A 19015-nucleotide genomic window follows, 5' to 3' on the forward strand; every position below is an offset into this window, starting at 1 on the left:
ACATATTGCAATTTACGAAGAGTAGCCGGTGAGCGTGCAAGACGTATCCACTTGAAATAAATTTCAAGGATGACACCGGTTTAGAGATATTATTTGCCAAGTGTGGAACGAAATACATGGGCGTTCCAGTTACTTTTGTGCTTCAATGCATAATAGAGCGTTTAGTGCATTTTTACGACATGTTTGTGGCGCATATCTCCAAGCTGGCTTCATTCTGGAAATTATAGTATGTTTATACAAGGTCGCCGACTGCCTTTCCCGTCACCTGTACAGACCATGGGTGCTATAACGTAAAATGATTCCAAGCTGTTTTGATTTCAATTTCTGCAATCAGCCTCCACGATTGGTCAAAACATTTTCGGGCCACTCCCAACTTCGCCTGTCTGTCACACTACGTCACGAAAACCGCGATAGCTCCCCATCTGATATAACGTGTCCACAGTGATTATGCATTATTAAACCGCACAAACGAAAAATAATCATTCCTGATTCGACGCCTTTTCGCCATTAGCCCTCTGCTATTGGTCCAATGTCTTCTGGCTACGCCCACTTCGCCTGTCTGTCACGCGACCTCAAAAAACTGCGCAAACTCACCACGTCAAAGTGGCGTGTGCCTGAAAAAAATGCATTCATATGCCGAACAAAACTGAAAAATTTTCTGAATAGTCACAGACTGCACCATTTCGAAAGGAATAGAAGATGGCTGCCCGCCGATCGCTCAGGCCCTCGCTACTCGCACCTGCTGGTGAGCATTTATTTATTTGCGCATGATGAACCTTTTTGCATGGCAGTAAAACGTTATTGAGCCCTTTCGGCACATATACGACATTGCTCTGCCAACTCTTCCTTGCTGAGGATCCGTTTTAGCGGCATTCGTATCCTTCCGTCGCACGCCGCCGCTATTTTCGACCAGCCACCGCAAGCTAAGTAGGGCGAAGCGGACCAATCGGAGAAGCCGGCACCACCCTCTTCATCCAGTTATCTATTTTCACTGTGCTATCTCGGCCCCATCGAAACCCCCTCCACTAGAGCGTGCACCTCGCCTCTTGTCAGCCAATTAGATAACAATCACCTCTCAGTGCAGTCAATGTTATTCGTTTTGAAAGCGAACAAAGGTGACCTCCTACAAACGAGAAGAGTGTTTGAATGCGTTGTTCAGAGAACGCTGCGTGTCACCGCCCGATATTGCGTCGGTGGTTACGTAAATTTGACGTCAGGAGTTTGGAATCAAAACAGTTTGGAATCATTTTACGTTATAGCGCCCCATGATTGTCACGACTCTGATGCTAGCGTCCTATCCATTTGAGACTTGCGTGACATTTCTGTGGTGACTCATTACGTCTCCTCATCGACTGCGTAGCTTCGGCGCATCCTGATCCCGGAATTAGTGCATTCGTACTCCACGACAGCGTTCTGTATTGACGCAACACTCGCCCTTAAGCCCCAGAACTTTACTCGTTCTACATCGCCATCTTGGAGTACAAGTTTTGAGCAGCTATTCATCTTGAAACAGCCGCGCGCACACAAGAAACGAGGACAATTTGGCAAAGGTAACAGACAGGCGCTGACTCGCAACTCAGTTGTCCGTTGCCCGCAACAGCGCCTGTCTGTTACCTTTGCCTAATTGTCCTCGTTTCTTGTGTGCGCGCTGCAGTTTCAAGATGAATAGCTACCAACTCGCCCAACTTTCAGTACTTTTACAATCTTGAGCAGCTACATGACGCACACACCACCATCTACCTCAATGTCTCCCGTACCTACTACCGTGTACGACGCCGCTTCTTCTGGCCCGGCCTGTATCGTTTCGTGCGCCGCCACTTTGCTGCCTGTGCGTTTTGTCAGAGCTGCAAACGTCATGCTGTACTACACACTGTACGCCTACACCCTTACGAGCCACTCTTTCGCGTCGGCGTCGATCTCATAGGCCCTTTCTCTACGTCTAAAACCGGCAACAAGTCGACTCACTACACGATGCGTTACGCCATCACCGGAGCATTCAGACAAGCTGCACTAATGACGGTACTGATTTCCTGCTGTATGGCGTCAAACTACATCACGGCACACCGAAGTACGTGCTCACTGATCGCGGCCGCACATTTTTGTCTGCGTTGTCGAAGATCTCCTAGATTCCTGTTCTGCCGTGCACGCACTAACCACCGCCTATTACCTGCAGTCCAATGGACTAACTGAGTGGCTTAACTGGACGTTGACGAAGATGCTATTCATGTACGTTTCTCGGGACCACAGTGAATGGGACGACACGTTATCCTACATAACATTTGCCTACAATTCTTCCCGCCACAAGAGCGCTGGTTTTTCTCCACTTTATCTGCTGTTAGTCCACCACCCAACTCCTATAACTCACACACTCCTATCACCCGCGACCAACATTCCGACTGAGTATGCCCGCAACATCTTCGCCCGGGCTCACACAGCTCGCCAGATTGCCCGCGCACGGCTGTATAGCCTCAGAGGTTGCAAAGAAGACTATAGTAGGTACGACAGCGGGCATCGGGACGTTCATCTTTCCCGTGGGTCTCTACTTCTATGGACGCCATCCCGCGGCATCGGCATGTCTGAAAACAGCTCCCGCACTACACAGTGCCTTACAAGTTCCTGGGCCATCTCGGCGAAGCCAACTACGAAATATCCCCCCTGCGCTATTGCTCATCGTTTACTCCTGTGCCCACTGGTGTTGTACACGTGTGTAGGTTGAAACCTAACTTCACCGCAATTTTACCTCCATAAGCGCAAGCACCGGACGGCGGCTTTCCGACCGGGGCGTGATATATATAACGCAGCATTTGGGCATGGTGTTGAAGACATGCTATCATCAAAGAAGACGAGTTCGCGAGAAGATGTGACTGACTCAGACAGCCATCTGGTGTTCTAATTCTGTACCTTGGCAATATTACTGCTATAAGTGAAGAATGCAAGATATCAGTAACTTAAGTTTTGCAGGAATTGCTAAGAAGTAACAGAAGATTCTGAATTGTAGCTTTTAAGGTATCATTCGTGTTAGACTGACCTGAAGCTGCATGAAGGGATACCGCTATTGATGTGTTTGAGATATCACCGCATTATTTAGCCCTGCTTTACAGCGCATCATGCAAATACATTGCAATATTATTCGAGTTTCGAATAATCTATACCGGAATGTGTTTCTTTAAAAAAGGCAATAGCATGGTCCGCTCTTTTATAACATTTGCTGGAAAGATTTAGATTGCTTTCTGACCTTTCATATGGATATTAGGTCTGCAGGACCGTTACAGTATGCATATATTCCATCATAACCCGTTCAGTCACGAATTATGATCGACTGTGGATAAATGTATGAAATTTAGATAATTTTAGGTCAAGGTGCTGCAGACTCCATTAAGAGCAAATCGAGGTGGCGAGGTGCTTGAATGACTCTTTCTTTGTTTTATGATGAGTCACCATAATACAATGAATAAATATATTATTATTGGTCACTCAGTAACGACACATTTCTTCATAAAAATAATTGAATCACTAGCGCGAATTACTTGCACAAGTTAATTATTGGTCGTAAGCATTACTAGAAAGAAAAATGTTCTTTCGCAATTGCTACCGAAACATCCCATGTCACACCTTCACCTTCCCATTCCCACTTGACTTATACACCAAGCAAAGCGCACGTTTTGAGGCATGTTGAACATTACAAAAGCTTAATTAGGATGTGAAAGGAAATTTTTAGTAAAGCACTGACTTTACAACACTGTCACTATGATGACACTGACACTGTCACTACAACAATGTCACACTGCTACTATTATACAATGTTACAATAATATCAACATACCCGCGTAACATACTGGTGATCCTTTGTACAAAATATTGTCACGCATTCTCCTTCGCTTTTTTCCTACTTTTTGCCTTACAACTCTGAAGCAAGAGATATTAGCTACAATGCACGAAAACAAGGTTTTTCAAAGATGTCCCTGGTCCAGACTGTCGGGAGCATGGTTAGGACGCCGCTGCGTAATTATTACTAATCACTGTCATGTACGTAGTTGTATCTAGCCTCGCATTACACAATTATGCAAAGCTTCATTCACGAAAGTTCGCAATTCAGGCAGAACATTTGCATCTTAACATTACTAGCACCGTAGCGCTGAAATGTGAAGTGAACGAGAATTTTTCGCATCATTTTCTTTCTGCACTGGAATTGAGCGAGAGCTATATATTGATGCGACAACCTATATGTCAAGTTTGGCTGCTTAATTTGAACGTCCAACTAACGTAACCACTCACTCGCATGCATCGCTGACATGAACTGCTGAATGCTGTTGCGTACAGCATATATTTACGGATGTGAGATAAATGAGATAGCATGACAGATAAACCAGCTGCCTCCTTTTATTGCTGGACATAATTTGGGCCTTACCCGACAGTAATGCTGAAGAAACTAGGACAGACAAAGCTATTCTTGAATAACTGGTTAAAACCGTATCCCCGCAGGCTGTTCAGGTTCTTTAGTTACGAGCGATGGTCGCTGCATGCAGGTCTTCATGCCAGTGCTATTTTTACCTAAATGTCTGCCCTCTGCAGACTATGCGTTTAGGATGCAGCACAAAGCTTTTGTTTCTCACAAAATATATCAAGAATAACATACCTTTATCTGAAAATTGCTTAATGGGACACCTACATCAGCAGTGGTTTGGAGCTCGCCTGTCTTCGACTGACTCGTGACAAGGGCACACGATTCCGTCATTCCGTACACCTTCTGCAACAACTTGAGGCCACTGAAACATTCATGCACTGCCTCGGCTGTTGCAGCCGGAAGCACACTGCCGCCAACGGTGATTGCTCGCACGCTAGGCAGATCCCGTCGTGTGCGCCGCATCTCACGTACAATTGCGTGGAGCTGGGACGGGAAGAAGAACGCCGCTGTCGCCTGCACAGAGATCAGGATATTTCGTAGGATGCAGAGCAATGGGACGTTAGTAAGACTCCACCACTTTCAGGCTTACCAAATATTTTAAAGCTGCTTAGCAAACGTCAACGGCTGGCCATGGGAACAGAACAAATATATTTTCACAAATGACATTATCAAGCTCAATTCATGTGCATTCACGCACACTGCGCTGCTTGTACCCTTCAACTGTGCTCTTTGAAGATAAATGAAAGGTGCATATTACCATTTTCAATAACACATGCCGAAAGCAAATCGACTATTTAAAGCATTCATCTGTGCAAGTGAACGTAGGCGATAACTGAATGCCACTGGACAGCTGAACATTTTTCCATTCAGAGGTTAAAATTTTTTAACAAGGTGAGCCAGCAAAAGTGGTGATCTTGTACATGGGTCTCTTGAGGGCATTTTAAATAACATCTTCGAAAAATTGCACCGGGGCGCCGCTTCAATAAATTCGCCTGAGAGCGTCCTGGTGCGCACTAGTGCAATTTGTCGAGCTTCAAAATGTTTCAGGTGCATTTCCAAGGCGACCAATAGACTCACAACGAAAGATGTTACCTGGTGACACTGACTCGTGACTGACCCAAATCGTTCGGGTCTTTCAATTGGGATATTTTCTTTTGCTCGGCAATTAAAAGCTCTAAATGCCTAGCATAATAATTTTATACAGATGAGCCGGCTGAAAAATAGACCTACCAGAAATATTCGGAAAAAATGCTAAATGCAAACTTTAAAGGTTCACTTATGTGCCGACAGATCCGACGCCCTGTGGGAATCGATGTTATGCGAAGCAGTGCGCGGGGAGCCTACCATGTTAACGAAACGACCACGAGAGCACCAAGACGTAGGTGGCTCTTTCATAACCTACATTACACGCATCACATAACATTCATGGCATGAGTCCTCAGGAGTCCCTGTAGCTACACCTAAGAGACCTTATTAAGGCAAAAGCCTTAGTCATACTCGGAGTATGACTTCGACCAACAACCTTTAGCCTTTTCCCTCACTTAGTACCACATCCGATCCCATTCCATTGGTTTTCGAGTGTTAATCTTTTTTAGGCGAGTCATTCTCATTTGCGCAGGGTCATGGTCATGACTTTGACTTCTACCACAATCGTTTAGTGTTGCCTTCACTTAGTGTCCAGGTCGAAACCTATTTCTGTGGTTTTCGAGTATTAATCATTTTCGCTGAGTCACTGTCTTTTTTGCTGAGTCATGCGTATGATGATGACTTCTACCATCATCCTTTAGTGTTTCCTCACTTTAGTGAGTTGTACTTTATTCTTTGAGATTTGTCATCTCGCTCTTTCTTTCTTTTTCTCCCCTCCTTCCTATCTTTCATTTCTATGTTTGCCTCCTCCTTTCTGAAGAGTAGGCAGGCGTTGTGCCCCTTCTGGTGGCAGCCTTGCTCCTCGTTTTCTCTTTCCTGTGTGATGTACAAATCAAATAATAATAGTGTTTCCTTCATGCCCACGTCCTAACTTATTCCAGTGGTTTTAAGTGTTAATCTTTTTTTCGCTAAGTCATTGTCATTTTCTCTGAGTCATGCTTAGGACTATGATTCTACCACGATCCCTTAGTGTTTCCTTCCCTGAGTAGCCACGTTCAAACCCATTTCAGTTGTTTTTGAGTGTTATTCTTTTTTGGCTGAATCATATTCATTTTCCTGAGTCATGGTCATGACTATGACTTCTACCATCATCCTTTAGTGTTTCCTTCACTTATTACCAACGTCAGAACCCCTTTCAGTTGCTTTTGAGTGTTATTGTTTTTTTCGCTGAGTCATTGTCATTTTTGCTAAGGCAAGGTCATGACTATGACTTCTACCAACATCCTTTAGTGTTTCCTTCACTTCGTATCCACGTCAGAACTCATTTGAGTGGCTTTTGAGTGTTAATCTTTTTTGCTGAGTTATTGGCATTTTAACTGAGTCGTGCTCAAGACCATGACTTCTACCAGCATCCTGTAGTGTTTCCTTTACGTAGTAGCCACGTCCGAACCCATTTCAGTGATTTTTGAGCGTTAATATTTTTCGCGGAGTCATTGTCACGACTTACATGAGGCGCATGTCAAGACCTATTATTTATGTTCGTCAGGCACTCCTGTCATACTATGCCAATTTTGGTACCTACCAAGTTAACGAAACGACCATGAGAGAACATGACGTAGGTGGCTGTTTCGTAACCTACATGGCACGCATGTCATGATATTAATGTCATGACATATCATTTATGATCATCATATGCTCTTGTCGTAGTATGCCAATTTTGGTACATACCATATTAACTAAACGACCATGAGAGCCCAAAGTCGTAGGCGGCTAGATATATAGATAGGGTCATAGTAGGAAAGTTCGCCAAGAAATGCTTCGCATTTAATATCAATTTGCAGCGCCTGCTGAGCTGGGGTGGCTGAAAACACATGGTCTGTGTAGTTTGAGGCCATGCAAACTTGCAGTTAATGCATTCTTTGTTGAAATAGAAGGACATGTATGCGTTTTAAGCTTCATATAGGAAGAATGCAGACGTGCACCATAGCATATATGTATACGAGCGAATATATATATATATATATATATATATATATATATATATATATATATATATATATATATTGTTAGCGCATTTTGTGCATGTGGTCGTCGTCATCTGTAGATACGACTCATCATCTTGTGTGAGCGCTCTTTGTGCATATCGTCGTCGTCATTTGTACATACGACTCATCATCTTTTGTCTCGCGCGGTGCTTCGTCTCTGACTCGGGCGGCTGCTCGGAAATAAAGGCATCGCATCGGCCTACGTCTCACAAGTGGTGGAGAGTGCTTCGATTCCCACGTCCTGTTACTTTCCCGATTCCCCTGGAGCTCCGATCCGGTCGTCGTTTGCTCTCGCCTACCACTTGATGATGGCAGAAACCAACCCGTCCACCAGTGCTGCTACCACCTCTGTTCAGCCCGCTGGGCCTACCTGGACGGTGAACACCACACACCGAGATCCCCCCGTCTTTGCCGGCCTCCGCGGCGACGACGTCGACGATTGGCTCGATCACTACAACAGAGCCAGCGACGCCAATCATTGGGACGACACGCACAAATTGCGGTATGTCGCTTTTTACTTAACCGAAGTTGAGAAGACATGGTTTTTAACCACGAAAGTCACTTTTCGGACTGGCCATCATTCACCCATCAATTTCGCCAGATATTCGGCATGTCCTCTGGACGCTCCGCAGTCGCGAAACAGAAGCTGGCAACGCGCATACAAGAGCAGGACGAGTCCTATACGTCCTACACTGAGGACGTCCTCGCTCTCTGTCGCCGCGCACAGAGTGACATGGCGGAAGCTGATCGCGTTCGCCACATACTGAAAGGCATCAATACGGTCGCCTTTAATGCTCTCGTCATGCAGAACCCAAACTGCGTTGGGGATATTATCACGGCCTGCCAGCGTCTAGACACGCTCCATTCTATTCGCCTGCCACGCGCCTCTGCCGACCCTCATCTCAACGGTGATGCTGAGCTGCGAGCCCTGATACGCACTCTCATCAGGGAGGAACTTCACGGCCATCTTTCTGGACCTACGACGCTTGAAACCGTGCGCCCCACTCCTCCTGGACTGCGTGACATCATCAAAGACGGATTGGCGTCGATGACAAACGTCCAAATGGACAAGTCTACTGCACCATTTCATCCGCCAAGTTATGCCGAAATTGCCTCCCGGCCTCCCTCGACCGTTCAGTCTCCACCTGCCGAAGCTTACCGCGACCCCCTAGCTTCGCTGACAGGGAATACTCCTGCACAGCCGTACTACTCTCCGTGGCGGTCGTCGCGCCCTGTTTGTTTCTACTGCGGTATTCGCGGCCACATTTCTCGCTTCTGCTGTCGGCGTCAGCAAAATGAAAGGCGGGGCTATGCTACCTTTGAGCGAGACAGTGCACGTAGGTTTGACTCCTACGTTCCCGGGCGTCACCCAGGTGAAAGGCGAGGCTATGACACCTTTGAGCGAGAAAGGATACCAGGGCAATATTCGTACGTTCCCGGACCGTACACAACCTCTTCTGGTCGCTCTCCTTCACCTTCCCAGGGCTTCGCTCGAGCATCCCGCTCGCCCCGGCGTCGCTCACCTTACCGCCGTTCCTCATCGCCCTTGCGTGCTGCTTCCCATGTTGTGGACACCCGTTCGCAAAACTAGAGGCTGCAGTTTTCGGAGGGGAAACTGTATCGTATCGGACTCTCCCAATTCCTCCTGCTCGCCCCGCCAATTTGCTCTCAGTTTGTGTGGAAGGTGTTTCCGTCGACGCCCTTGTAGATACTGGAGCCGCTATTTCTGTTATACAGCGTGAACTGTGCTTCCGTCTGCGAAAAGTGCAAACGCCGTTTGTTGGTCCGGTCCTATGTGGTGCCAATCACGTTACCATCTTTCCTACCGGACAGTGCACAGCTCGCGTCCTGATAGACGGTATTCGTCATCCTGTGCAACTGGCGCTGCTTTCGACGTGCGCTCATCATATGATATTAGGATGTGACTTCCTGTCCGCTGCTCCTGCACTAATTTCGTGCGGCGACCCAAGCATCCACATCAGCGACATCGAGACTTATCCCGTTTCCGATTCCCCTTGTCCTAACCTCATTGCAGCAGCGCATTTTATTATCCAACCAGACGAAGAACGTGTTCTTACCCTTGAGTCAACAGACATTGTCGACGGAGACGCATTGGTTGTACCTTCTCAGCGCTGCATTTCTCGAGGACTCGCCATCGCTTCTTGCTTGGTCCGGTTCTCGAGTGGCTATGCCAACCTCACAGCCTGTAATACGACTCCTGAGCCACTACTACTGCCGAAAGGGTCTACTGTCGCCAAGCTCGCCGACGCTGCGCCGGTATGTGTCGTCAGTGTTTCGTCTGCCACATCTTCCGCGCATTGTACGCCCGCAGAGGGCCACACTAGTGCTATTAAGGCCACGATGAGTGCAGATGTCAATCCGGCCCACACGGATGCACTCCTCACCATTTTAATGAAGCATGAAGCTTGTTTTGACGTTTCTTCGCGAGGTCAGGGTCAGACCACTGTAACTACTCATCGAATTGAAACAGACGGCTCTCGCATCATTCGACATCGCCCGTACCGTGTGTCACCTTCGGAGCGAAAAGTTATAGAAGAACAAGTGAACGACATGTTGACACGCAACATTATCAGGCCTTCAGCAAGCCCTTGGTCTTCTCCTGTTGTGCTCGTTAAAAAATGATGATTCTGTGCGCTTTTGCATCGATTATAGGGCGCTAAACAAAATTACCCGCAAGGATGTTTATCCAATGCCTCGTATTGACGATGCTTTGGATACCTTACAAGGTGCCAAGTATTTCTCGAGCCTCGACTTGCGCTCCAAATATTGGCAGATTCCAATGCATGAGCAAGATAAAGAAAAGACTGCGTTTGGTACACCTGATGGCCTTTTCGAGTTTAACGTGTTGCCTTTTGGACTGTGCAATGCGCCAGCTACGTTTGAACGTATGATAGATAGAGTACTCCGTGGCTTAAAATGCCTTTGTCATGCCTTTGTCACTTGGACAACATTGTCATCTTTTCGTCGAGTTTCTCCCCCCACCTACAACGTCAAGACCAAGTTCTGACGTGTCTAGCAAAGGCTGGTCTCCAACTCAATACTAAAAAGTGCCGCTTTGCAAGCCGAAGCATTAAAGTATTGGGCCATGTCGTCAGTAAGCATGGCATCCAGCCTGACCCCGATAAAATTGCTGCAGTGCTGCAATTTCCGCCACCAACCACACTTAAAGAACTCCGCAGCTTTCTAGGACTCGCGTCCAACTTCCGCCGCTTTGTCCGTGACTTCGCCACCATCGCCGCTCCTCTACACAAACTTCTGACTTCGAGCGCGTCCTTTGTGTGGTCGGACGACTGTGAAGCAGCCTTCCAGACCCTCAAACGACTTCTCACGTCAGGGCCCGTGCTCCGTCATTTCGATGCAACCGCCCCTACTATTCTACACACTGATGCCAGTGGGCATGGAATTGGCGCTGTCCTGCTGCAGCGGAATCAGAAGTCTGAAGAGCAAGTCGTGGCTTATGCAAGTCGTACTATTTCTCCTGGTGATCGCAACTACACAATTACAGAACAGGAATGCCTCGCCATCGTGTGGTCAATACAAAAATTTCGACCCTATCTCTACGGCTGCCATTTCACAATTGTGAGCGACCATCATGCTCTCTGTTGGTTGTCGTCCCTGAAAAACTTGTCTGGACGCCTCGGCTGTTGGGTACTGCGCTTGCAGGAATATGACTTTACTGTCACGTATAGGTCCGGCAAACAACATCAAGATGCCGACGCTTTGTCACGCTGCCCGCTGTCTCCACATGCCCATGCTTCACCTTCAGTCTGCACGTCACCATCTAGCCACACGTCTCAGCGCACGTCCTGTAGCCCGGGACAGGCCGTTGCCTCAGTTGACTTTTTCCGTCCACTGACCTCGTCTCACTCCAGCGTACTGACCCATACTGCCGAACGCTGATCGACCGACTTACTGGCTTGGCACGACCCCCCAACAGTCGCGTAAGACGACAACTTTCACGTTTTAAGCTTCAGGGTGGAGCGTTATTTCGATTAATCTACCATCCTTCCGGTAACCGGTGGGTACCAGTCATACCTCGCTCACTTCGACTCCAAGTATTAGAAGCATTTCACGACGACGCGACGGCTGGCCACTTCGGTTTTCTGAAGACCTACGACCGCATCAAAACGCGTTGTTTCTGGCCGGGCCTTTCTATCTCTGTCGCCAAATACGTTAGCTCCTGCGCGTCATGCCCACACAGAAAACGCTCGACATCCCTTCCAGCCGGTCCTCTGCAGCCTCTACCACGCCCGTCCACCCCCTTCGAAATTGTGGGCATAGACTTGTACGGGGACCCCTCCCACTCACGCCCGCAGGTCACCGCTGGATCGTTACCGCAGTGGATCATATAACGCGGTATGCTGAGATAGCTGCTCTTCGCTCTGGTACTGCCTCAGAAGTCGCCGAGTTTTTCGTGTACGGTATCGTTTTGCGCCACGGCGCACCTCGTGTGCTCCTGAGTGACCGTGGCAAGACGTTTCTTTCGCATGTCCTTCGCGAAGTCCTCCAGGCCTCTGACACCACCCATAAGACCTCATCAGCGTACCATCCGCAAACAAATGGACTTACCGAGCGTTTTCATCGAACTTTGTCCGACATGATGTCAATGTATGTTCGACGCGATCACACCAACTGGGATACCATCCTACCTTTCGTGACGTTTGCGTACAATACTGCCGTCCAACGTACAACCAATTACAGTCCCTTCTTCCTTGTGTATGGTCGGGCGCCGTCTTTCGTCTTGGACACTACACTCCTTAGAGCACCTGCTGCTCCATCCGCGTCTCTTCCTGAAGAATTTGCTGCTTGCTTCGCCCGCTGCCGTCAAATTGCCCACGCCAACACCGCTACCATTCAGGACAAAAGGAAAATTCGCTATGATGCGACGCGTCGCGTTGCTTCGTTCCGCCCAGGCGACGAAGTTCTTTTGTGGACACCTGTTCGCGCACCGGGCCTCTGTGAAAAAATTCTCCACAGATATCTCGGCCCCTACACCGTTTTGCAAACAACTTCGGCCGTTAACTACCGCGTCACTCCTGTCAGCTCAGCCACTGACCGCCGCCGCCGCACTACGAAAATCGTTCACGTCTCTCGCCTGAAACCTTACATTCGCCGTACCTACCCTTTCTAGTTTGCGGTCCTGGTCTTGCTGACCGCTTTCCTGAAGAGGGGGGGGGGGGGGAGTTAGTGTGAGCGCATTTTGTGCATACCGTCGTCGTCATCTGTAATTACGACTCATCATCTTGTGTGAGCGCTATTTGTGCATATCGTCGTCGTCATTTGTACATACGACTCATCATCATCTTTTGTCTCGTGCGGTGCTTCGTCTCTGACTCGGGCGGCTGCTCGGAAATAAAGGCATCGCATCGGCCGACGTCTCACAATATATATATATATATATATATATATATATATATATATATATATTGTAATATAGTGGAAGCGCAAGCTCGGGAACACGGGACAAAAAGGGAAAAAGAGGAAGTGAATAGAACAGCCGGCCCAGTGAACGGTTGCTGTGTCTCTGTCTCCTGTTCTTTCCTTTACAATGGCGCAGTCGACTAATACTGTGACTTCGGAAGATCTGGCCCCGAGCATGGCAAGCGGACGGACTCTACCGGGACCGCATTCGTCGCCGCAAGTATTCGTCACCTCTTCTGGGGATGGCGTCCAGGCCTCCTCAGTGGCTCTCGCGGACGACGGCGCTAGTGAGCTCAACCAAGCCCTCTCCGCTGTCTCAAAACGACTTCAGACAATGACCGACGCGTTTGCTTCAGTCGTCGGACAAAACACGCCTTCACTGCAAGCACCCACGACTCTTCCTGATTTCTATGGTTTCCAAGAGGACCCTGTAACTTGGGTGCGCACCATAGAGTCTGTCGCTAATCGTTACGCGCGGACAGACTCCGTGAAGAGGTCCATGGCAGAGGGTCGTCTCCGAGGTGCAGCTCAGGCTTGGAATTTGTTTGAAGGACGAGCCTATCCCACTTGGTCCAGCTGGACCGCTGCGCTGCTTCGAGAACTTGCCAAGCGCCTATGACACTCGCTTTATGCAGATGCGGTCACGCCAGCAAGCTCCAGATGAAGACATAGCCGAGTACATTTACAAGCTGTTGCTCCTTAGCACCTGCAACCTTACCTGGGCTTCCCTAGCGGCCAAGCAATCTGTCATAGATGGCATCCGCGACTCCACGCAGGCTGTCGTCCTGTCCGTCCATGCGTTAGAGACAGCACCTGACGCTTTCGTCCGCAAAGCTTCAGTGCTACACGACACAGCTAGACGGCGTCGGGCTGCCACCACACAGGCGTGTGCTACTTCTCAAGCTCTCCTGATGCAGTGTGGAAGCCCCTCCGTTGGCGACTGCAGCCACTGCACTAGCGATGGGGTGCAAGACAAAAGACAGCAAATGCGATACCAGAGCAGCACAAGGCCGTTAGTGTCAATTCACGTCGACCGTGTCGGAGGGCTGACGGCGCTTGTAAGTACAGGCGCTGATCGTTCAGCGCTGCTTCTGAGGCACGCGCCTGCCAATCTGAATCCCTGGACTCAGGCACCCTTGCGATGCCTAGGGGGAAACGTACAGCCAGCAGGCACCATTGACCTGCGGCTACACGCAACCGCTGGTACAAATAATCTACGCGACGTGCCCGTCTTCGACGACTTGCCTGCCGACATCATTCTTGGCGCGGACTACGTCCTTTCTAACGACGTGCAAGTGAACATTGAGGGCGGTAAAGTTATGCTGCGATCGACGACCTCCTGCACGCCTCCGACTGGGTCACAGAGAGGTGAGCCTTCCAGCAGTAAGACCCTTCCTTGCGTTCTCGAGCAACATCGCGCCCTGTTTGCCGACAACAATGCACAACTTCACGGAACTGACTTGCTTGAGCACCGCATTCCGACAGACAGTCACCCAACTATATGCGTACCAATGCGACGGTATGCTGAACGCGAACGGTCTGTCATTGCCGAACAAGTAAGTGAGATGCTGGCTGCTGGCCTGAATAGACCATCGTGCAGTCCTTGGGCCGCACCTGTTGTCCTTGTTCGCAAGAAAAACGGCACTTTGTGGTTCTGTGTTGATTATGGTGAGCTCAACAAGCATACTATACCGGACTTCTACCCGCTGCCCCGCATTGACGATGCCATTGATACGGTACGGAATGCAAGATTCTTTTCTTCGTTAGACCTGCGAGCTGGGTATTGGCAAATGGACGTCGCAGAAGAAGACAAATTTAAAACCGCGTACCGTACACCATCAGGCTTTTACGAGTTCAACCGTATGCCCTTCGGCTTACGGACTGCTCCCAGCACGTTCCAGCGCGCTATGAACACCGTGCTGGGTCCGCTTGAGGATCACGGCTGTGTTGTGTACATCGATGACATCTTAGTTGTGGGCACAACAGAAGAAAAACATCTTCGGAACCTAGACGAAATTCTTGAGAGGCTCTACAACGCTCGATTCCGACTAAACCGTAAGAAATGCCAATTTGTACTTACGGCCATCTCGTATCTGGTTTACTCCATCTCTGAGAAAGGCGTACAGCCTCTCCCTGAAAGGATATCAGCCGTTATGAACTTCCCCACTCCGACGTGCATTAAGCAACTGCAGTCGTTTTTGGGCATCGCGTCTTATCTGCAAAAGTTTGTTGCCAACTTCGCTTCGACAGCTGCTCCCCTTACTGACCTGCTCAAGAAAGATACGCAGTTTAAATGGCGCCAATCACAGGAATGGGCGTTCCAATCGCTCAAACATCAGCTGACCGACTGCCCTGTACTGAGCCACTTCAATGAAGACTAGACCACAGAGGTGCACACAGATGTTAGCCAGGTTGGACTCGGAGCAGTACTCGTGCAGCGCGACCCAGATGGTGCTGAGCATGTTGTCGCCTATGCCAGCCGAAAACTTTCAGATGCTGAGAGTCACTACCACTCCAACGAGTTAGAGTGCCTAGCTGTTGTGTGGAGCGTCGACGACAAATTTGGACACTATCTGCTTGGTCGGCATTTCACGGTGGTAACAGATAAAGCTGCAATTTCATGGATGTTCTCAAAGCAACACCTGAAGCGTAAATTCGCACGCTGGATAATACGACTACAGGAGTATGATTACAGCGTGTAAACTCTAAACGAAGTGGCTGGCGCATTGTCGCGAAATCCTAGTGGGAACGACTCGTCTAGAATGAAGGAAGCCTGGATATTATTTTCACAGCAAGACGTCACCGAGGCCCAAAGCCAACACACTAATGTGGCGGCTATCATAGCTTCACTTGCGGACGCACAGAAGAGCAACAAATTTGTCGTGCGTGACGCAACTCTCTATCGTCGTCTATGGAAGAATAAGTGGCAAGTTGAAGAGCACCTTCTAGTCATCCCTGCTTCGTTGCGGCCTGGTATTCTTCACGCCATTCAGGATAAACATGAAGGCGGACACATAGGTCAGCGAGCGACACCAAAAAAAAGTACAGCAACGCTTCTGGTGGCCCAAAATGAGTAAGAGTGTTCGTGATTACGCCGCTAGCTGCGAAATATGCCAACGACACAAGCGGCTTCCAGGGTGCCAGCCTGGGCTACTCATACCCATTCCACCTCCTGCTACCATATTTCACACAGTTGGCATCGACCATGTTGGCCCCCTACCAACGACAGCGGCTGGCAATCGCTACATCCTCATTGCTGTTGACCATCTATCCAAATTTGTGGAGGTGGCCGCCGTGCCTTCTCTGGCACCCAGCTGCGTGAAAATATTTTTGAGAGACCGATTTGAACTGAGGCATGGTCTTCCGAACAAACTAACATCCGATCGGGCACCCACCTTCCGAAGCTCCGAACTCCGTGCCTACCTACGCCATGCAAGAGTTGAGCACCACTATGCCTCAGCGTACAATCCGCAAGCAAACGGCCTGACGGAGAGAGCTAATCAGACAATTCAAGCACGTTTGGCTCCCTACTGCGGAAATAGTAAGCCGGGAGAAGCAGATTGGGACTAACATCTTCAGGCTGCTGCTTACTCAATGTGTTAACACTTCCCTGCAGAACTAGGCTGGGCCATCGCCGTACGAAATAGTCTATGGCCAGCTATTCCGCCTTAACGCGCTCAATTTGAATACCCCGATCAGATTTGGATGCCCCGTCGCGCGACGGACATTATGCCGCAATATTCGAGAAGAAGCTCGCAAGAGTACCACGAGAGCCCAAGACGTTCAAAAGCGTCATTACGACCGTCGCCATCGTCCCGCGCCGCAGTACCAGATAGGAGATGATGTGTGGGTCCAACGAGGTAGTCGACCACCGGGCAAGAAGCTTTGCGCGAAATTTGAGGGTCCCATTTGTGATCACAGAACGCCTGGGGAAGAACACTTGGCGTGTTCGCACTCTGGATCAACTGGGAACCTTGGACAGGAGAAGAAAGAACAATTTTGCCGTCCACGTGGCTCGTCTCAAGAAGAAGGTCCACCGACAAATCTGATGCGGTTGTGCACTGACTTTCAAAAATGCAGTGTGTCCGAGTGTAATAAAGTGGAAGCACAAGCTCGGTAACACGGGACAAAAGGGGAAAAAGAAGAGGAAGTGAATAGAACAGCCGGCCCAGTGAACGGGCGCTGTGTCTGTCTCCTGTTTTTTTTCCTTTACAATATATATATATATATATATATATATATATATATATATAAGGGTGTGTGTGTGTGTGTGTTAGAGTGTGCATGTGTGTTTGTGTGCCGCGAGCGGCCAGTCGCGCGGCAATTTTTCGTGTATACATGGGGTTCATTCGCGCTAGCAAAAACACTTCTTTGCCGCACTATTCAGCAACAGCAAGCTGTATCGCGAGGTTTTCATGGTGCTCTACAAGGTTCTCTTTGACACCCTTCATCTCCGTATAATATCTGAGAATATCAATAATAATTAAAACTGGCTTTGTAATTAGGCGTTCAAGTTGAAATTAAATTTATTTCATCAGCATTAAAAAAACAGGTGAAGTAAGATTGCACAGTCGCCGGTCCCGAAGTGAAAACTATCGGGGGGACCTCCTAAACAGGAAACAAATGGGGGTTAGTACAATTGTGGCAACAGTAGCAGGCTACATCATACAAAGGTTGGCTTTGTCAGCAAAAGCAAAAACAAAACAAATAAAAAGAATGAAAAATAGGATAAAAAGAAGACAAGAAAAAACAGAGCTTTGAATACAAAAGTGTGGTTGTAGCATGCGGAACATGCAACGCGGAAAAGTCTTCGTCTGGAAGAAAAAAAACGAAAAAACAGCGTTTTAATGCCAAATTAGGTGGTGGGAGCATGGGGAACAAGCAATGCTGAAAAGTATTGACAGGGACAAAAAAACAATTAAAAATATAAAAAGAAAATTAGGAACAGTACAATACAAATATATTTAATAATGTTTACATCGCAATACCTTGCTTCTGAGCAGCTACGTGGCATTTTCATATTTAAAATTTTTGTGCATGATAGTTGGGACACCTTGCACATATGCTTGAAAAGAGGTCATATAGGTCCGGGTATCACTTTATTGGGATAATATGAAGAATATGTAACTCACCGCGGAGCCCAGCTGTGAGCGGATCTCCGTCTTAGCACTGTGGTGAATGTTCTATGACTGAACCGTTTTGGATAAAATAAGATTTCCGGAAAAAAGGTAGGGCTTTGCCTTGTTTTCTTTTGTGTTTGTTTTACACTAAAATATGCGGTACCCCATAAAACACTACTTTTATTTCTGCTTGATGCGCACAGATACCCACTACCAGACAGGTCCATCAAATCAACGTTGCTCTTAGCTGTACCCACTTCACAAATATGTTCACATTAGGAAGTGCATGAATACGTACATGTGGTTAAATTCTCAATAGGCCAGTCTCTTAATTGTTTTCACAAAACATGATAATAGAGAAATCTTATATGAGTACTTAAAAACAGCGTGAAAACTACAATGCAAGGCAACATAAGCGCAATGCTCTCTGGACTCTTTTCTGAGTTTTGCCCAGTATACAGATAAATATGAACTAACAAGCTTATTTTACAGAAGTATCAGAAAGCATTCTTCGTTGGCAAAATTACTGAGACGCAACCTGAGAATTCTGTAATTCTATTAGAAGTGCAATTCGAAAGATTGGGTACCTTGTACTTGTCAACTGCGTCCAGGATTTCCGTTGGAGTCAGCTTGGCTGATACTTGAGCGCAACAAGCTCCTTCCAGAATAGCTAACATGGGGTACACCATACCCGATATGTGTGTAATCGGCAGCGAGCCCAAGAAGATGTCTCCTTCACCCCATGGCATGCTCAACCTGCGTAAAAATCGGCACTGAGCACTCCTCTCACAATCATACCCTCTTCTTGCCGACAAGAATTAATATGTAGTCGTTTGTAGAAAATGCTTGGGTTAAGTAACTGTCTCAGTAGTAGCGTAATCGATTGGGCTAGTTTGTTTCAAATATTTTGTGTGTGA

At 48.0% G+C, this 19015-nt stretch overlaps 1 protein-coding gene across 1 annotated transcript in view; it reads right to left on the bottom strand.

The window, feature by feature from the left end:
• LOC119450778 (uncharacterized) overlaps window positions 1–19015 on the bottom strand; it is a 164832-nt gene that overhangs the window by 64426 nt on the left and 81391 nt on the right. The window contains exons 6-7 of the mRNA XM_037714279.2: window positions 18686–18854; window positions 4637–4918 (exon numbers count right to left, since the gene is read on the bottom strand). Of these exons, the coding sequence (XP_037570207.1) occupies window positions 4637–4918; window positions 18686–18854 (451 nt within the window). The remainder of the gene's footprint in view (window positions 1–4636; window positions 4919–18685; window positions 18855–19015) is intronic.

Source organism: Dermacentor silvarum, chromosome 4, assembly GCF_013339745.2.
Source record: "Dermacentor silvarum isolate Dsil-2018 chromosome 4, BIME_Dsil_1.4, whole genome shotgun sequence".
In the NCBI taxonomy this organism is placed as follows: domain Eukaryota; kingdom Metazoa; phylum Arthropoda; class Arachnida; order Ixodida; family Ixodidae; genus Dermacentor; species Dermacentor silvarum.